General features: G+C 37.5%; 1 protein-coding gene across 2 annotated transcripts in view; it reads left to right on the top strand.

Moving 5' to 3' along the window:
* The window catches only part of RPGRIP1L (RPGRIP1 like), a 100,596-nt gene that overhangs the window by 57,948 nt on the left and 21,581 nt on the right, over positions 1-21,067 (top strand). For both annotated transcript variants that reach the window (XM_019012609.4, XM_055366794.2), the window contains exons 18-22: positions 2,706-2,896; positions 3,065-3,148; positions 5,769-5,870; positions 6,330-6,489; positions 7,645-7,718. In XM_019012609.4, the coding sequence (XP_018868154.2) occupies positions 2,706-2,896; positions 3,065-3,148; positions 5,769-5,870; positions 6,330-6,489; positions 7,645-7,718 (611 nt within the window). The remainder of the gene's footprint in view (positions 1-2,705; positions 2,897-3,064; positions 3,149-5,768; positions 5,871-6,329; positions 6,490-7,644; positions 7,719-21,067) is intronic.

Below are 21,067 nucleotides of genomic sequence, written 5' to 3'. Positions count from 1 at the left end.
TTATACTTTTCAACTCCAGAATTAGGGGTCTCGCTATGTTGCCCAGGCTGGACTTCAACTCCTAGGCTCAAGTGATCCTCCTGCCTCAGCCTCCTGAGCAGCTAAAACTACAGGCACATGATACCGCACCCAAACATTATAATCTCTTACTATATTCCCTATTTGATAAAACATTATCATTATACTTTCCTTTTAATTATTTAAACACACTTTCTTTTAGTTCTTTGAACATATGGCTAATAGCTGCTTTGAGATCTTTGCCAAGTCTAACATGTGGTCATCCTTAAAAACTGTCTATTGATGGTTTTTTTTGCTGTGTATGCAGTACATTTTCCTATTTCTTTGCATGTCTCATAAGTATTTTGTAGAAAACTGGACATTTTTGGATAATATATTGTAACGTCATTTCCTAGGTGGTTATTGTTGCTATTTTTGCTTGGTGACTTGCCTGGACTATTTCTGTAGAGTCTGTTTCCTCTGCTGTGTATAGCCACTGATGTTTCAGCTAAGTTTTGTTTCTTTTTTTCTTTTTGTTTCACTTTTAACCATAGGTCAGCATAGCTTAGTGGTCAGTCAGTGATTGTTCAAAGGTGTGCTTAAACACCTTGAGCCAGTAGGTTTCCACCTTTTGCCTATGGGTCAGTGTGTGGCATGGAGGATGCATTCAAATCAAAGTTCAGTCTACAAGCCTGCCTCAGTTTACTTTCCGAATTGACTAGACCTCTCATTCACCCAGGGACAGATAGCTTACCAGGGTCCTCTTTGATTTCTCCTGAGCATTTACACAGTTTTGTGTGTGTGCCCATAGCCTTCCACATCATGAGCTATAAATAGGCTCTTGTCAAGGCCCACTTCTTTTTTTTTTTTTTTTAGATGGAGTCTTGCTCTGTCGCCCAGGCTGGAATGCAGTGGTGCCACCTGGGCTCACGGCAACCTCCTCTTCCCACGTTCTAGCAATTCTCCTGCCTCAGCCTCCCAAGTAGCTGGGATTACAGGCACCTGCCACCACACCTGGCTAATTTTTGTATTTTTAGTAGAGACAAGGTTTCACCACCATGTTGGCCAGTTGGCCAGGCTGGTCTCAAACTCCTGACCTCAAGTGATCCACCTGCCTCAGCTCCCAAAGTGCTGGGATTGCAGGGGTAAGCCACCACACCCAGCCAATGCCCACTTTTGATATCTTATTCCTTGGATTTCCCTTTTAAATTGTTGGCTGGCCTTCTGGTGTTTTGGCTTGCCCCAACCAGTATTGAGACCTCAGGCTGTCTGTGATGTTGACCTTCTCTGATTGTTTGCCATTGAGGTTGCTGTTGTTTTTAACGATGCCTCTGGGCATGAAATTATCTATATTTTGTTCCACATATAGTCAGCACCCTACAACAGAGGCTGCCAGTCCTCTTAGCCTATCCTAGCCTGGCAGAACTTCTCCAAAATGGGAGTGGGGGAGAAAGGGTAAGATGAGAGCAGTCCCACAGATTCCTACTGTTCTTACTGAGGTGCAGTTGATTTTCTTGAGTAAATGCTTCTCAATTTATCCAGTATCTTTGATCAATTTCCAGACTCCTTAAATGGTTGTTTCTGACCATTTTGTCCAGTTTTATCATTTTTTTAGAGAAGATTTGCTGAGCTTTTTACTTAGCCGTTCTGGAAGTCTTGCTATGCCTATAAAAGTTTATCACCTCATGTTCTACTTATGTCCTTTTATCCTACCCAAAGTCTAGAGTTTGGGAGGTTTTTTTTTTTTTTTCCAGCCAGCCATTAAAAGGAGTATCAACACTTGAGAGCAAAGTAAAGGATACTCTTAAGCAAAAGCTAACGCTTGAAATTTAGGTTTGAGCCGGTGCCTGTAGTCTCAGCTACTCCGGAGGCTGAGTAGGCGGATGGCTTGAGGCCAGGAGTTCAAGGTGGCCAGTGTGCTATGATCGCATCTGTGAATAATCACTGCACTCCAGCCTGGGCAACGTAGTGAGACCCTGTCTATTTAAAAAAAAAAAGAAAAAGATATATAGATTTTGTTTAAGTCAGAGATTTTTTTATACCCAAAAATCCAGTGCAACTGTTAAAATTTAAGACTCAATATAACAGATTCAAGTTTCTTTTGTTACTGCTATTTGTTGTAGATGGTCTGTTTATTTTATGGGCTTTTTCTGTGCTACTATTATTTTGGAGTGATTTAACAAATCCCCACAAAATATATTTAAAATTATAATAGAACTATATGGTAACATACAGTTTCCTTTAAATGTGTAAAGTATTTGAAATTTTAAAGTATTAATATATTTTTCTTTAGAGACAAGCCACAAGACTTACAAAAAGTTTCAAGTCAAAATGGAGGATACTTGAGTCTTCACGAAGGAAGGCTAAGAATTCTGAATAATGTCTGAATTTAATTTCAGTGAATTAAGTTATTTATAAATTAATTTTCTCATCTTTGAATCAGTATTATCTTTGAGGTCTTAACTTCTGAAGGGGGACTACTTGAGAGATGAGCCTGTCATAGATCATTTTGTCTTTATTTTACTCTCTAAGCCATCTGAATTCTGAGTGAAAGCCAAAATTATTTTTAAAGTAGGGGGTACAACCACCTGTCTAGTTCACATGGTAGAGCATGAGTCTCTTAAAGTAGGGAGTAGTTCTTTGTTCTTTAATTCTTACAGTAATAAAACTTCACTCTAGCATTAATTAAAATTATTGTAACTTGACAGGAATATTTGAGTTAACAGACCATCAAAAGCATCCTGCTGGCACCATCCATGTTATATTGAAATGGAAATTTGCTTACCTTCCACCAAGTGGATCAATAACAACTGAAGACTTAGGAAATTTCATTCGCAGCGAAGAGCCAGAAGTTGTTCAAAGACTTCCTCCAGCATCCTCTGTTAGCACACTAGTTGTAGTGAGTATCAGTGACTTTTAATTTTTTAACAAGTATAAAATTTTGAATATAAAGCTTAAGAACTAAGCTGCCACCCCCACCAAAAAATAATAATAATAATAGCTAAAGTCTTATCTGAAATCTAATGGTCATTATACTCAGTCTGACACATTGGTTGGTTTGTCTTAGGCACCAAGACCTAAACCAAGACAACGTTTAACACCTGTAGATAAGAAGGTATCTTTCGTGGATATCATGCCACGTCAGAGTGATGTAAGTAGTAGACACTGAAAATACTGATTTTTTCATAACAAATATTTGAAATAAATTATATAGGCATATTATTCCCTACCTGATTTAAATGGAAACAGGTGAATAAAGTATGTCTTTTCCCATTAAAGTGATTGCTTTGTGTTTCGGCACTATATATAAGTGTTAACCGTTCAAATTTTTTATCTAAACCCTTTTTTGGGCCCTTACCTCTCTCTAGCTTCTGCCCCAATCCTCTGCTCCTATTTTTTTTTTAAGTCTTCAAAAAATTGTCTAAATTCTGTCTCCTTCACTTCACATTGTTTCTTGGACTCACTTCATTCAAGCTTTTATCCTCATAAAACTACTCTTACTAAGGTCACAGCGACTTTCTCTCTGCCATATACAGTAGTCAATTCTCAGTGCCTGTCTTCATCTCCCAGGAGCATTTGACAGTGAAATATGGGCCTCTCTTCTCTTGGCCTCTGGGACACCATGCCTTCCTAGCTTGCCTCCAACTTTACTGTTATACTTCTCATGCTCCTTGATCATATGTTTAAATGTCGACGTGCCTCTGCAGTCAATCCTCAGACGTCTTCTCAATCCATATCTACATTAAGAGATCTTATACAGTCACATGGCTTTTAAAAAGCATCTATACGCTGACACTTTCATATTTATAATCTTTAGTCTAGACCTCACTGCTGAATTTCATATTCATTTTCTTACTACCTATTTAATGTGCAATGAATGTTTAATAGGAATTTAAACTTAACATGTCAGAAACCAAACTCCTGATTATACCAACCCTCTTCCAAAATTTTTGCCTCTTTCACTGTTTCCCATTCTCTGTAAATGACATAATCATTCACTTGATTGCACAGGCATGAAATTTTGGAGGCATCCTCTTGACTCCTCTTTTTGTCTCACCCCTACACCCAGGTCATCCACAAAAGGTGTCAGCTGTACTTTAAAAATATATACTGTATTCAGATTTTTACCATTCTCTGTGGTGGACTTTTCAGAAAATATATCTTCTTTGTAATTCACATATAACTTACATAGTAAAGGACATCAATCTTAAGCATAGAGCTCAATGGATTTTTAAATATGTATACACCTGTGTAACTACCACCCACATCAAAATATTCTGTCTCTCCAGAGCTTAAAATAATACCTGGCACATACAGAGCATTTAATATGTATGTGATAAATAATGAATTCAATAATTATAATTCAGTAGATGTTTTATCACTAGTATTTATGGAGTGCTTGTTATGTGCTTTATATTCATTGGACTCATTTAATCCTCACAACAACCCTATGTAGTTGATACTAGAATTATTCCCGTTTAAAGATAGGGAAAGTGATGTTTAGAGAGGTTAAGTAACTTGTTCATGGCCCAAGTATTAGAACTGGATTTGAACACAGTAGCCTGATTCCTAAGTAAATGACCACTAACATTAAAAAGACATAAACATAGAGGTGTTTGTTGCAATGTTAGTCATGATACCTAAAAACTGTGAACTAGTTAAATGTCCAACAGTAGTAAAATGGTTCATTAAGCCGTGGCACACCCATGAATATAATATTCTATTGTCATTTAAAATTATGTTTTTCTAAGTTTCATATCAGGAGAAAATATTTATGTTATGATATTAATTTTTTTAAATGCAACAGGATATATTGTATTTATAATGCAGTTATTACTGTGTAACCAAAATTTTTATTTCCATCAAAAATTAGTTTTAAAGAAATAGAAATCTAAGAAGTTTAATAGGTATTACCATTGAGTACTAGATTTATATTGATTTATTTTATATTTATCTTTTACATTTCCTATATTGGCCATGTTTACTTTTAAAAATAGTAAAAGTCATAAGCTGTATTTTAAAACTAAACATTCGTTTGTTAACCCAGGAATAATAGCTAACTATAAATTCATATTTGATGAAATAAAAAGATGACATTGATTTCAAGGAATACATACCTATGCTAGCATATGACACTTTTAAAATCACATGAGTAGTTTATAATCATCATAGAAATATTAGAAAATACAAAGAAGAAAAAAAAAAAGTGAAAATAAAAGTTAATGTTCCCAAATCTAAAACTCAGAGATACTGTTTGGATGAATTTCCTTTCATACTTTTTCCCATGGAAATACACACATATGTATGTTTGCTTGCTTGTTTGTATTTTAATCAAACATAATACAACTATATATATAGTTCTATAAGTAGCTTTTTTACTCAACACTATGTTATGTATTCTCTGTAATGTTAATAAACGCAGGTCTACATCATTTTTTTTTCATAGTTACACAGAACTCAGGTATTTGGATATAGCATATTTTATTTAACTAATGCCCTGTTGAACATTTGCATTGCTCTCAGTTTTTTTTTGCTATTGTAAACAGTGCTTCAATGAACTAAACTTGTAGTTCTTAAATTACATATATATTTATATTTTAAAGAATATAAATACCATTTTATTGAAATATACTAAGTAAATTCAGTGTCATATGAGTAACTGTTATATTTGCTGCCAATTTTTAGTAGTTCAATATGTATATGATAGAATGATTTGGGATTTAGTAATAAATAAAAAATAACATACATGCATGTTTTCACATTAATATAAGGAGACTTCTGCTCCTCCTGAAGATAGGAAGGAAATTTCACCAGAGGTAGAGCATATACCAGAAATAGAAATTAATATGCTGACTGTTCCACATGTTCCCAAGGTATGCATTTGTGTTAAAATTATTTTGGAAGGTTTAATTTGGTTCTTAAATACTTTGTCTTATAAGTTTTGACATGACTCAGGAAGTCATAGCATTTCCCCTATTTTTATATATGACTTCCTTGGAATAGAAAGTCAAAAATATGACAAGGGTAACAGCCATAATTATACTGCTATTGGCAGGTAATATATGAATATTTGAATTAAAGTCTTAATGTAAAATTCATTTTGAGATTAATACATTTTTTATTCTTAGTACATATTCAGATTTCCATTTATCTATATATTATCATTTGTCTGTACAAATTGAAGTGGTTGTTTTCTGAGTCTCATACATATTACATATCTGTATATTTAAGTCTCAAATTTACATGCTTTATTATTCAGCTGTTCCAGCAATAATGCTATAAAATGTGATCTAAGCAATAATAAATATACCAGTGTGCTTTGATTTCTTCAGGTTTCACAAGAAAGCAGTGTAGATGAGGTAAAAGAGAATACTGAGAAAATGCAGCAAGGAAAAGATGATGTGTCTTTAGTATCTGAAGGTCAGCTTGCAGAACAAAGCTTGGCATCTTCTGAAGATGAAACAGAAATAACAGAGGACTTGGAACCAGAAGGTGACTTTCTTATTTAAACTAACATTGTTTAGTTAACTCTGTGCTTTGTTTTATCTGTTAGAGTATGCATCATAGAACATCTTCATTTAATGGTAGCGTCTACTTCACGATACCTGTTTCTTGACAGAAATGATAGAATATAGTTCCATCTGCTTAGTTGTAGTTAGGTGGAATTGTTGTATCTCTTCTTATTTCAACTTGGAGCTCCACGATAGAATACAAGTGTTATTGCTGACCATGTTCCCAATTTATGTTTTAAACAGTTTTGTGTTCTCTTTGAGTTCAGTATTATTATTTGCATTAGCGTAGAGGTCTTGACTTTTTAAAAATTGAAATCCAGCCAAAAATGACCACTTACTTGTATTTTTTAAAATCTGGTAAAAGCAAACAATCTGTAAGAATAGGAATGGGGAGGAGCAGAAGGGAAGAGATTACAGAGGGACCTGAGGAGAAAAAAATCTCCTCAGGTGATGGACATGTTCACTATCTTAACTGTGGTGTTGGTTTCACAGTTACACTTACGGCAAAACATCTAATTTTAGCCAGGCATAATGTTGCACATCTGTGGTCCCAGCTACTTGGGAGGCTGAGAAGGGAAGATTACTTGAGCCCAGGACTTCGAGGCTGCAGTGTGCTATGATGGTGCCTGTGAATAGCCACTGTACCCCAGCCTGGGTAACATAGCAAGACCCTGTCTCTAAAAGTAATTAAAGAGTGTGTGTGTGTGTGTGTCAAATATTGCAGTTTAATTGTGTGTAGTTTATTGTCTGTCAGTTTTATTTCAACAAAGCAATAAAAATTTTAAAACTTTAATAAGAATAGCATTGACTTACATAACATTACTGGTCAGACTGTTAAAAAACATCTATTACCCTATGCTTCTCTTTTTAAAATTTTTTTCTTAAATTTCACAATAAGCTGTATTTTTATTGGCATTTCCTTTGCTTCTACCAAAATTAACCTTGAAATTTTTAGTCTTTTTTTTTCCTAAAATGTAATGTGTCTGTAAACAAATTTGCTACTAAAAAAGATCTAGATATAATTACCATGTTTCTTAAGGTTATCTTATGGTGTGTGCTTGTTTCTCTTTATTTTACAGGGAATAAGTAGAATTGGTTTAACTTGTGTAAATGTTACCGTTTTATTTTTTAACAGTTGAAGAGGACATGTCAGCTTCTGACAGTGATGACTGTATTATTCCAGGTCCTATCTCCAAGAATATCAAACAGGTCAGTAACTTGATGCCAACTAGAAATGTTCTGAAATAAGGCTGCCTTTCATTCACAGTACATATGTAGTCTTCATATATAAAAATCTTAAGGAAAAGTATTTCTGGAAAAACTTTAATGTTTATCATAATCTTAACCAAGTAGTCATCTACTACAAGAAATTTTTATGTATGATTTCATTATGTAATGGACTATAACATGTAAGTATTATTTTCACAAAGAGTACCTTAAATCTGTACCTCCAATAGCTACTTGCTGAAACTAGCTGACTTATTGACTCCTTTTCAAGACTAGCATACCAAGATGTGTTGAAGAAGATTTGAACTTTAAAGAATTCAAAATGTGAGATGCTCTTTGAAACTATAATAGTTTGCCTATGTGAATTCATAGACTACTCTTACCTAGATATATCCACTGATAATATGTTATAGTTATTTCATTTCTGCCAAAACAAATGAAGCCTTCTTAGAAAGCAATTAATCTTGTGCCAGTATACTTTGCTTTTCTTAGAGCACATGGCTGAAAAGTAGTATGTAAATTGAAATTTTGAGAAGAGAATTATATTTTTTAAAATATATATGGGAAGTATACTGTTTACCAGAGCATTTTTTATTGTAAGAGGGAAAAAGTTTTTATAAAATAAATGTAAGTAGAGTAAAAAGCTCTAGCTTTTTCTATTCATCTATGTTAATTTTTCTTAAGTGATTAATTGTACTTTTGTAGAATTTTTAGTTTATTGATAAGAATTGGAATATTTCTTTTAACTCTTCCTTCACACATTCTTAGTTTAATCTCTCTTTAAAACAAAACCACAGACCAGGCACAGTGCTTCACACCTGAAATCCCAACACTCTGGGAAGCCAAGGCAGGAGGATCATGTGAGCACAGGAGTTCAAGGCTGCAGTGAGCTATGACTGCACCACTGCACTGCAGTCTGGGTGACAGAGTGAGATTCTGTCTCTCAAAAAATAAAGAAATAAAGCAAAACAATAGAACAGAACATTTCAGTTGTTGTCACAGATTCCTCCATGAAATAGAGATACCCATCGTTTCTGTTCTTGATAAATACAAATAGAGCATTTTATCTGTCCAAAGTTTTATTATCATTATTATTATATATTTATTAATTACAATAACAGCATCCAATCTATGAAAACTCCTACTTAGACCTGCAGTAGAACCATGTGTATGTTGGCAACGTGGCTAGCATCTCAGTGAAGTTGTACATTGCTCTTAACTAAGGTAGAATAAACTTTAATTTAACAAAGAAGTTTAGCAAAATAAATAACTGTTTCTCTAAATATTCAAATAATTCTAATGTACATATATATTTTTTCTTTCTAATAAACTGGATTTTTTTCTCATTACCTAAGGGAAAATAATTTGTCTTACTTTGCTAAAGCCTGATACGGTCTTCACTACCATTCCAAAATTTGATTTCCTATAATGGTTTCAGATGCTATCTCAAATGTGAACATCATTTAAAGCAAGCAATTCTTCATGCTTCAGCTCCCATGGGCTTTAAAAAATTCTATTTTCAGCAGCAGTCACTGACCAGCATCCTATGTTTCCTTAGTTTGTTTTGTGTTACTATAAAGGTATACCTGAGGCTGGGTAATTTACAAAGAAAAGTGGTTTATTTGGCTCACAGTTCTGCAGGCTGTACAAGAAGCATGGCACTGGCATCTGCATTTGGTGAGGGCCTCAAGCTGCTTCCACTCATGGCATAAGGATAAGGGGAGCTAGAGCATGTGTAGATCACATGGCAAGAGAGGAAGCAGGAGAGAGAGAGGTGAGAGTTGCCAGGTTCTTTATAACAATCAGCTCTCAAGGGAACTAACAGAGTGAGGGCATTAATCTATTCGTGTGGGATTTGCTCCCATGACCCAAACACCTCCCAATAGACTCCACCTCCCCACACTGCCACACTGCGGATTAAATTTTAACATGACCTTGGTGGAGACGAACAAACCATATTCATACCATAGCATATTGTTAACAGATGAAATTTAATTTTGGTAAATTATATACCAAAATTTAGTAAAATGGTATCATCTGAAAGCCTGGGAACAAAACTCAAGAAATCATAATGGCTAATGATATAATTTGAATGAAGGTATCCCCTCCAAAATTTATATTGAAACTTAATCCCCAATGCAACATTATTAAGAAATGTGGCCTTCAGGAGTTGATTAAGTCATGAGGACAGAGCTCTCGTGAATGGGATTAGCACCCTTTTGAAAGGGCTTGATATTGAAGAGAAGTTATCTTGCTCTTCTGCCATGTAAGAACACAGCATTCCTCCTCTGAAGAGGATGCAGCAACAAGGCACCATCTTGGAAACAGAGAGCAGCCCTCACTAAACACCAAACCTGCTGACACCTTGATCTTGGACTTCCCAGTCTCCAGAACTCTGAGAAATAAATTTCTATTATTCATAAATTACCCAGTCTGTGATACTTTGTTGTAGCAGCACAAATGGACTAAGACAGTGAAATACAGGATTTTCTATTGATTTTACCAGTTTGTGTGTGTACTACTTTAGCAAATCATTTAATATGAATAATAGAACCTTTCTCTTTAAAGATTGCAAAAGTGGTACAAAGAACTTCTGTATATTCCTTACCTGGATTCACAGATTTTAAGTCTTTACTCTATTTGTTTTATCATTTCTAGTCTCTCTCCTGTATATGCATATAGTGCACATACTTAGGTATTTACTTATAAACATACATTCTTTCATACGTAATTGTTATGAACCATTTGAGTGTTGCAGAAATCATGCCCCTTTAATTCTAAACACTTCAGAACAATTATATAATATTGTTATCTAATCTACGGTTTTCATTAGAATTTTGCCAGTTGTCCTAGTAATACCATTTATAGCATCTTATTCATATGGTCCAAGATCCAATCCAGATCACACATTGCATTTCGTTTTCATGCCTCTTTAGCCTGCATTAATCTGTAATGGTTCTTCAGGCTTTCTTGTAGTCTTTTATAACAGTGATACTCTTTAATACAGGCCATTTACATTGTAACATATTCTTCATTGGATTTGTCTGGTGTTTCCTCAAGATCAGATTCCAGTTATGCATTTTGGTAGGAATACAGAAGCGATACTGTGTGCTCTTCATTGCATCATATCAGGAGGCAGAAAATGTCATTTTGCCTAATTATTGATGGTGTTAACTTTGGTTGAAGTGTTGTTTCATAAATCCTTTTGTAAGCTTAAAAATACTTGTGGTTCATTAGTTTTTTCTTTTGTCTTCTCTTTAAGAACTGCTTCTGGTAAAAATCTCAGAACAGTGAAACATAGCTTTCATAGGAAGGAATGTATTACTGAATGCCTGTAATGTGCGTCCTATGTTAATATTTCCTCACAACAATTCTTCATTTATTAGCATCCATTGTGTGTCAGGCAGGCATAAAAGAAGCAGTTCCTTCCCTCAAAGAATTCATAGTCTGTAGGGGAAACACAATTAAAATGCATAGTGGTCTGCGCCAGGAGAATGGAATGCATGGGGTGCTATGGGAGCATTCAGAAGGGGTCCCTAAGTCAGCATGAGGGGTCTTCCCTTCATCAAGGATGACTTCCTAGAGTCAGTAAAACTGGAGCCAGTGTTGAAGATGATTAGGAATTCATGAAAAGGGTGAGAAAATCATAGGCCAAAGGAATGAAAAGCATGAGAATCTGAGAGAACGTAGTGCATGGCTTGTTCTGGAATTCAGAATGGTTTCAGGATGGGCCAAGCCTATTATGGTATGCTTAGGGAGCCCAGGAGAATAGGCTGAAAAGGGAGGCATAATCCAGAGCATTGAGGCCTCTGAGATTTTTAAGGAATGGGGATAGAAGATCACCCATTCATTAAACAGATATATATGTAGTGAGCATTTGCTGTGTTCCTAGCCTTGTTCTAGGGACTGGGAATAGATCCACGAATACAAAAAATTAAGCTCCTGATCTTAAGGAGTTTACATGCTTGATCACATTTTGAAAGATCATGCTGTCAATAATGTAAAAAACAGATTAGAGGCACAAACTAGTTAGAAAGGAATTAGATAACCCTACTCTATAGTTATCCCTACTTTTTAAAAAATTGCCTCTATTTTATAATGTCACAAAATGAGGACTAGAAGTAGTGTCCTAGATAAGTATCATTTATGCCAGTTACACTGTGAATTTGAATTCTCTGATATACTGTGTAAGCAATTTAAGATCAGTTTCTTTTCTTCATGTTACAGAATCTGACAGTTCCTAGTTATTTCTTAGAAATGTTGATCCTTAAAAGGAATCTAACAGATTTCCCAGTACTTCTACATATTACTTGGTTCTTTCTCTTTTCTTCATGTCTGTGATGTATAATTAATCATAGATTACTTCATTTTGTTTCATTTCATTTACAACATTTATGAGCTTCACTTTGTCAGTATGAAATGCTTGTCCCCTCCTTTCCTTTCCAAAGTGGCGTAATTAGTGTTAGCATCTTTTTTAACAGGCTACATAAAGTTTAGTGGCTGGATTAAATCAAGTCATTAACATAATGTGCCACCCAATTTGCCCCTATCTTTCTTCGTTTCCCGGACATCAAAGTGCCACATAGCGCAAGTGTAATTGGGCCTTGCTGGCCTGTCAGATTCCGTCAGCCTGACAACTGCTGCTTTTACTAAAAAGCTTCTAGGCATGATAATTAATGGCGAGTGTGGGGGGACAGAAGTCTGAGAGATGTAAAACTTTGGACATTTCTCTATGAATATTTTATTAATTTGAATAATCAGAAGTTAACAGTATAAATTTGATGTATAATACATTGTTTAAAAGCCTTGTTTCAGGTCCTCAAAATAGACATCAAAACTGAACATTTGCATCTGCCATGGCATTAAAAAAAATTAACAATCCATCTTTTGCATTATTTCTAATTTTATCATTCAATAGTGCAGCTTTCATTTTTCACAACAAAATGTATTGCCATGAACTCACAGCTGTCTTAAAATGTGCCCACAGGTGAGAATGGGAAATTACAGGCTGAAAGAGCAATGGACTCTTCTGTGCAGTGCATATTTACATCATTCTCTTTCTCTGTTCCTACTCCTAGCAGTTGTGTGAAAACTGCCATATTCAATTGGACTAAATTGCAGTTCCACCTGGAAACTAGGTTCTCTGAACAATGAGCTGGCATTCCCAGGTGATTACAATAACGATGTTCAGCAAAGTATGTTTAAAACTTTGAAAGGCACAATGCAGAAATCAATTCACTCGCTTTAGAATTCGCATATGAAAAATTATTAAATCACTTAGGAATCAAATATGATATCTTATCAGTGGATAAAATAAGCCACTCTCAATGTTTTACAAGTGGAAGCTTAAGCTAGATAGAGAGTAGGTTTTAAAATATATTTTACTTGGCCGGGTGTGGTGGCTCACACCTGTAATCCCAGCACTTTGGGAGGCTGAGGTGGGCAGATTACCTGAGGTCAGGAGTTCTAGACCAGCCCAACCAACATGGTGAAACCCTGTCTCTACTAAAAATACAAAAATTAGCCGGGCGTGTTGGCGGGCACCTGTAATTCCAGCTACTCGGGAGGGGAGGCAAGACAGTCCTTGAGCCTGGGAGGCAGAGGTTGCAGTGAGTCGAGATTGCACCACTGCACTCCAGCCTGGGCAACAGAGCAAGGCTCTGTCACAAAAATAAATAAATAAAAATAAAATATATTTTATGTAAAACTGGAAATGTTGACATACTCTCCTAGTAGAAATTGCTTTTAAAACTATTTTTATGCTTTGCAATTTAACTAACTCTTACTAATATACCATCAACATTTTTCCATAACAGTATACTCTATTTCTTTCAACATACCTATAATATTCCATTATATGGCTATACTATATTTATTTAAATAAGCCCCTTTTGATGGACCCTTAAGTTTCTATGCTTTTTTGCTAATACAAATATATCTGCTTAAGATGAACATTATTATATATAACAATGTTTGAAAATTCATGTTTTCTCCTATTACACTCTTTGCCAAACTAATAAATAAATTTTGCCTTAGTGATGATTTCATTTAAAAAGAAACAAATGGGCCAGATGTGGTGGCTGACACCTGTAATCCTAACACTTGAGGAAGTCCAAGGCAAGAGGATTGTTTGAGGACAGCAGTTCAGGACCAGCCTGGGCAATGTAACAAGACCCCCACTCTACAAAAACAATTTTTTTACATTGGCCAAGCCTGGTGACACATGCTTGTAGTCCTAGCTACTCTGAAGGCTGAGGTTGGAGGATCGCTTGAGCCCAGGAGTTCAGGGCTGCAGAGCTGGGATCATACCACTGCACTCCAGCCTGTGTGACAGAGGAGAACCTGTCGCTGCAACACACACACACACAAAAGAAATACAAAAAGGTCTATATATATATTTTTATTTGCACATACAGACATGACATTTAGGTTTATGTAAGCAAAGAAAATGTTTGGGAAAATGTACATCTGACAGCGTTAGCAGTGAATATCTCTAGGGCAGGAGTCAGCAAACAATGGCCCCTGTGCCAAATCCAGCCCTCTACTGTTATTGGAACCCAGCCACCCGTTCGTTTACATATTATCTATTGCTGCTTTCACTCCACAAGGGCAGAGTTGAATACCATATAGCTGCAATGCCAAAAACATTTGTATTCATCCTTTTACAGAAAAAAAAATTGCCAACTCATGAGTTAGGTGGTAGAATGAAACAAGGATCTTTCATATTTGACATTTGGTAATTTATATTGTTGGATTATTTTTAATGGTGAGCATCGATTGACTCAAAAAAGGAAGTAGTTAGCTAATTCTGTACTAAAATGTTGAATAATAGCAAAAGAACTGTTTAACATGAATATTGTGAAAGCTTTTCTATAAAGATGTTAGAAGTCTCCATGGATGGAAGATGAATCTTTTTTGGTTTAGAGCAATATTTCTCAAAGTGTGATCCCCAGAGTTCAGCATCAGCATCTGCATCACCTGAGAATTTGTAAGAGATGCAAATCCTTGGCCCCACCAGAGACCTAATGAATTAGAAGTTCTATGGAGTCCACCAATCTGTGTTTTATCAAATGATTCTGGGGTATGCTAAAATGCAAGAACCATAGCTTTAGAAAAAAGTGGTACTTTTCACCCTTGGCTGCACATGAGAATGGTCTGGGGAGCACTGTTAAATGCCAGGGCCCAGGCTCCACCTAGATAAGTTAAGTCAGAATTTTGTTTATAGCTCCCCTGGTGATTCTAATGTGCAGCCAAAATCAAGAACCACTGTACTACAACATCTGTTCTCAGTGATGGTGAAAGGAGAGTAGCATATCAAAATCACCTGAAATTGAGGGTGATTTTTAAAATTCTCCTTGCTTCACATTGCTGCAATGTGTCATATCCCTCAGGTTTGTATCTATTTATACACATTTATACACACACACACACCATTTTTATGGTGATGAAATAATACCAATTTATAATTATTTGGCATAATTATTTGGAGATAAATTTGACATTAGGGCAGGAAAAAAATAATCCAAATCACTGCAAGGACATAGTAATTTATAGGGCATATAAGGACACCGTGACAATGTTCTAAAAATAAGTACTCTTAAAGCTAGCACTGTTTTGATCCCCATCACTGAAGTTTGCAACATTTACCTTATTTGTTTAATATAGTACATTTTAACAGAACATGTTAGAAAAGATAGATTACTGCCACGGATGAAAACTGGGTGGTTTTCTTTTGTTTGTTAAAAACCTTATTACCTTGACAGCTTGAGATTCTGGAGACATCACCTTTGTATGTACTTATTATTATTTTAAATAATCAACAGTTGTTAAAATAAACAGTTATTAAACAATCAAAATGCTTTAATCAGAACTTGTATGAGGAGTGGATTTGATGCACAATGTAAGAGGAAGCTTTGGAGCCTGATGTGAAGGACTGAAGGGGATTTTTTTGAGTCTTTGAGAGGATGTCTCTGCCTATGCCCAGCCTGAAGAAGGGAACTTGTAAGAATCACCATTAATTAATATGCATTCCTACCCTACTTACGTATAGCTCTGTCAATACTAGTGGTTGAGTCTGATTGTTTTAACCAACTGTTTTGAGCTTGTCTTAGAGCTCACCCCAATTAAAATTTGTACTCTTCAAGAGCATTGACATAGATCTTGGCCTTCTATTTCCATTTTGTCTCTGTTGTTTTGTTACAAAGTAACAAGTTCTACATACTGTGGCTCCTACAGGTAGGCTTTATTTGTATCTATGTACACACACACACACACACACAGTATTTTTATAAATAATACCAATTTATAATTATCTGGAGATTAATTTGATAATACTTTATGGTTGAAATTCTCTTACCTATTACCCAGCAATTCTGCTCCTAAGGGAATCATGCATGTATACAAGAAAACATAAAAGGATATTTAATGCAACATTGTTTGTAATAGCAAAAAATTGTAAACAACGTAACATAAAAGGATATTTAATGCAGCATTGTAATAGCAAAAAATGGTAAACAACATAATTGTTCAGCAGGTAAATAAATGTACTATAGATTATATATGCAATATAAATAGGATTCTGTACAACAGTTAATATGAATAAATTGGATTTGAAAAATAAATGTGATAAATCTCAAAAATATAGTATTGAGTATAAAAAAACAGAAATTGCAGAATGATTAATAAGAATATGATACCACAAATATAAAACCGAAAAACAGAAAACAATACTGTATGTTGTTTATAGATATACACACATGCAGTAGAAAATATAAAGGCATGTTTGGGAATGATAGAACCAACTGCAAGATAGTGGTAACCATGGGGGAATGAGGAAGGGAGGGGAAAGGATTTGGCAGCTGGTAGTTTTACCTGTATCTGAAATATTTTATTTCTTCAAAAACAACAATAAAAAGACTTAAGTTGGTTATAGAAAAATGGTAACATCTGTTTGAGATGGCCGACTAGTTGAATATGCCAAATTATTTTCTGTACTTTCTCATGTTTGAACTGTTTTATAATAAAAAAATTAAAGAAATGCCTATTCATTTTAGAAACTTGGAATAAAATTAAGCTCACCTGTAATCTCACCATAATTAGATTTAAATGTAACTGACTGAAACAAGTTGCAAGACCTTTATCATAGGCCATTCTCAATTATGCAGTACTATTTTTAAGGGTTGTCAGGTTGAATTAGTTTTCAGAAGCCCAACAATTCAACTCCAGTATAGCTGCGTGTAGTGGCTGAAACCAGAGGAAGAATTCAGCACAATCCTGTGAAGTAGGATGTGAAAATTTTAAGCATGCCAATAATAAGCCTAAGTAAACACTTTAGATCACATAGAAAAATATGATCCAAAGTATGAATTATCATCAGTCAGGAAGCAATAGTGGAATTGAGCCAAAAGCACGAGAGCTATAATTTATTTTTTTAGAGTAATACAAGCTGTCATCACATTTCTAGATCATTTAATCACATAACATATAGTGTCCATCTATACAGACAACTAAAAATAAGTTGCATGGAGTTCTGATTTGAATGACTTCTGTTCACCACAAAAAAAAAAATTTTATTTTATTTATTTATTTTTTTTTTTTGAGAGACAGGGTCTCACTCTATCACCCAGGGTGGAGTGTAGTAGTGCAGTCTCACCTCACTGAAACCTCTGCCTCCCATGTTCAAGCGATTCTCCTGCCTCAGCCTCCCGAGTAGCTGGGATTACAGTCGCACACCACCACACCTGGCTAATTTTTGTATCTTTAGTAGAGAAGGGGTTTCACCATGTTGGCCAGGCTGGTCTTGAAGTCATGGTCTCAAGTGATCCACTTGCCTCGGCCTCCCAAAGTGCTGGGATTACAGGCGTGAGTCCCCACGGCCAGCCCACAATCAAAATTTATAAATGTTCTTTTTACATGGTGATACTGACATCTTGCTAACTGAGGACGCTAATAGGGTAATTGGTGAACAAGAAAAAAAGAACTGAGAAGAAGCATCTTACCTGGTAACAAAAATTCATACACGTAGAGGGGAAAGAAAACAGGAAAAGTCTAAAGCCTATGCTGTCTGGCCAATTTCCTGTATCAAAGGATGCTGGTAGCCTGCAGAGGAATGACCTGTCATGTTGCTCTAGTAATTCTGAACAATTATTATTCATCTCTTTAAAAGCCTTTGCTTCAGTTACTGTCATTTGAATCAGTATATTATTTAGGACCTCTTCCAGTTCACCTGATTGAAACTTTTTCCCATTTTCTTTTTTTTTTTTTTTTTTTTTTTTAGTATTTATTGATCATTCTTGGGTGTTTCTCAGAGAGGGGGATTTGGCAGGGTCATAGGACAATAGTGGAGGGAAGGTCAGCAGATAAACAAGTGAACAAAGGTCTCTGGTTTTCCTAGGCAGAGGACCCTGCGGCCTTCCGCAGTGTTTGTGTCCCTGGGTACTTGAGATTAGGGAGTGGTGATGATTCTTAACGAGCATGCTGCCTTCAAGCATCTGTTTAACAAAGCACATCTTGCACCGCCCTTAATCCATTTAACCCTGAGTTGACACAGCACATGTTTCAGAGAGCACGGGTTTTGGGGTGAGGTTATAGATTAACAGCATCCCAAGGCAGAAGAATTTTTCTTAGTACAGAACAAAATGGAGTCTCCTATGTCTACTTCTTTCTGCACAGACACAGTAACAATCTGATCTCTCTTTCTTTTCCCCACATTTCCCCCTTTTCTATTCGACAAAACCGCCATCCTCATCATGGCCCGTTCTCAATGAGCCGTTGGGTACACCTCCCAGACGGGGTGGCGGCTGGGCAGAGGGGCTCCTCACTTCCCAGACATGGCGGCTGGGCAGAGGGGCCCCCCCCACCCCCCAGACGGGGTGGCCGCCGGGCGGAGGCGCCCCCCCCACCCCCTAGACGGGGCGGCCGCCGGGCGGAGGCGTGCCCCCCCCCAGCCCACAGACGGGGCGGCCGCCAGGCGGAGGCGCCCCCCACCCCGCCCCCCAGACGGGACGGCCGCCGGGCTGAGGCGCCCCCCACACCAGTTCCCAGACGGGGTGGCGGCCGGGCGGAGGCGCTCCCCACCACCCAGATAGGGCGGCCAGGCGGAGGTGCTCCCCACATCCCAGACGATGGGCGGCCTGGCAGAAACACTCCTCACTTCCCAGACTCGGCTGCTGGGCAGAGGGGCTCCTCACTTCCCAGACGATGGGTGGCCAGGCAGAGACGCTCCTCACTTCCTAGACAGGGTGGCGGCCGGGCAGAGGCTGCAATCTCGGCACTTTATGAGGCCAAGGCAGGCGGCTGGGAGGTGGAGGTTGTAGCGAGCCGAGATCACGCCACTTCACTCCAGCCTGGGCAACATTGAGCACTGAGTGAGCAAGACTCCGTCTGCAATCCCGGCACCTGGGGAGGCGGAGGTGGGCAGATCACTCGAGGTCAGGAGCTGGATACCAGCCCGGCCAACACGGCCAAACCCTGTCTCCACCAAAAATACAAAAACCAGTCAGGCGTGGTGGCGCGCGCCTGCAATCCCAGCCACTCGGCAGGCTGAGGCAGGAGAATCAGGCAGGGAGGTTGCAGCGAGCTGAGATCGCGGCAGTACAGTCCAGCCTGGGCAACAGAGGGAGACCCTGGAAAGCGGGAGACTGAGACGAGGGAGGGGGGAGGGGGAGGGACTCCCATTTTCTTACGATGAAAAATTTCAAACATGCAGAAAAGTAGAAATAATAGTACCCTACCACCTAGATTCAACAATATTCACCTGTCTTGAGATAGTCTTATTTCATTAAAATCTATAACAGCAAGAGTTCTATATATTTGTCGGCAGTTAATAATAACCACTCCCCAAAACTTAGTAGCACATAATTTCCTTTTTTTTAGGTGGAGTCTCGCTCTGTCACCTAGACTGGAGTGCAGTGGCGCAATCTCAGCTCACTGCAACCTCCACCTGCCGGGTTCAAGTGATTCTTCTGCCTCAGCCTCCCGAGTACCAGGCGCGTGCCACCAAGCCCGGCTAATTTTTTGTATTTTTAATAGAAACAGGGTTTCACCGTGTTAGCCAGGATGGTTTCGATCTCCTGACCTCATGATCTGCCTGCCTCTGCCTTCCAAAGTGCTGGGATTACAGGCATGAGCCAGTGCGCCCAGCCATAATAAATATTTTTTAAATGAGAAGGCAATAATACCTGCAGCTTCACATAGTTCTGGCAATAAATAAAAGATATTCTAGGCTGGGCACTGTGGTTCACACCTGTGATCCTGGCACTTTGAGAGGTCGAGGTGGGAGGATTGCTTGAGGCCAGGAGTTTGAGACCAGTCCGGGCAACATAGTGAAACCCCGTCTCTACAAAAAATTTAAAAAATATCTGGGTATGTTGGCATGCTCCTCTAGTCCCAGCTACTCAGGGGGCTGAGATGGGAGGATCACTCGAGCCTGGGAGATTGAGGCTGCAGTGAGTTGTCATCTTGCCACTACACTTCAGCCTGGACAACAAAGCAAGAACCTGAAGAAAAATAAAAAAAGATATTCTGAATATATAAAAGATATACAGTCTCTACTATTTCATTAAATATTTATTGACAGTCTATGTTGGGGAGGATGTGCAGTAGCAAAAAATGAGTAAGATATTGGTCCCGCCCTCCTGAAGCCCAGAGTCTATAGACAGAGGCAAATATGTGAACAGTTCCATGTAGTACAATGTGATGGAGAAGTGCAGTAAGGGCCCAGAGGAGGAAACAACCAACTTGCTCTTGGAGATCAGTATTGCTGTCATAAAGGAGAGGATGTGTGGTTCAGGGCCTCACAGGAGTGGAATTCTGATGGAAAAGATTTCACACAATAAATAACAGATGCAAAAACTGAGCAATATAAAACAGCACACCACGAGTTTAAAGGAGTGGCTAGAGTGTAAGGCAATAGGAATATTTTCAGGCGGAAAGATGATATTTGATTGGTTTTTAGGAAGAGAATTCTGCTACAATAAGGAGAATGGTTGGGACTGCAGACAAGAGATTAGAGATGAGTGCCTCACCTCTCTCTGTCATGAGAGTAGATCCACTCATTTATTGTGTACTACATAACGCAATGAGCAATCTAATAGTCCCTACCGTCACTGAGCTTACAGTCTCATAACGCTCATCGATTGGCTGCCAGTTCGCTCTCAAATCTCTTACGTCAGTTCCGTCTATTTTCTCCCTCCTTGTTCTGTCAGATTTCTACCTTCTGATAACTAGGAAGCTATTGTATTAGTTAGCCCCATGAGAACTTAGTATTTTCTCTAGAGATAAAAAATGGAAAAGAAACAACATCTTATTTTTCTTTATCTCCCCAACAGTTA

The sequence above is a fragment of the Gorilla gorilla genome, chromosome 18 (assembly GCF_029281585.2).
Source record: "Gorilla gorilla gorilla isolate KB3781 chromosome 18, NHGRI_mGorGor1-v2.1_pri, whole genome shotgun sequence".
Classification (NCBI taxonomy): domain Eukaryota; kingdom Metazoa; phylum Chordata; class Mammalia; order Primates; family Hominidae; genus Gorilla; species Gorilla gorilla.
The sequence above is the reverse complement of the archived record's forward strand: the minus strand, read 5'-3'. Positions and strand labels throughout refer to the sequence as shown.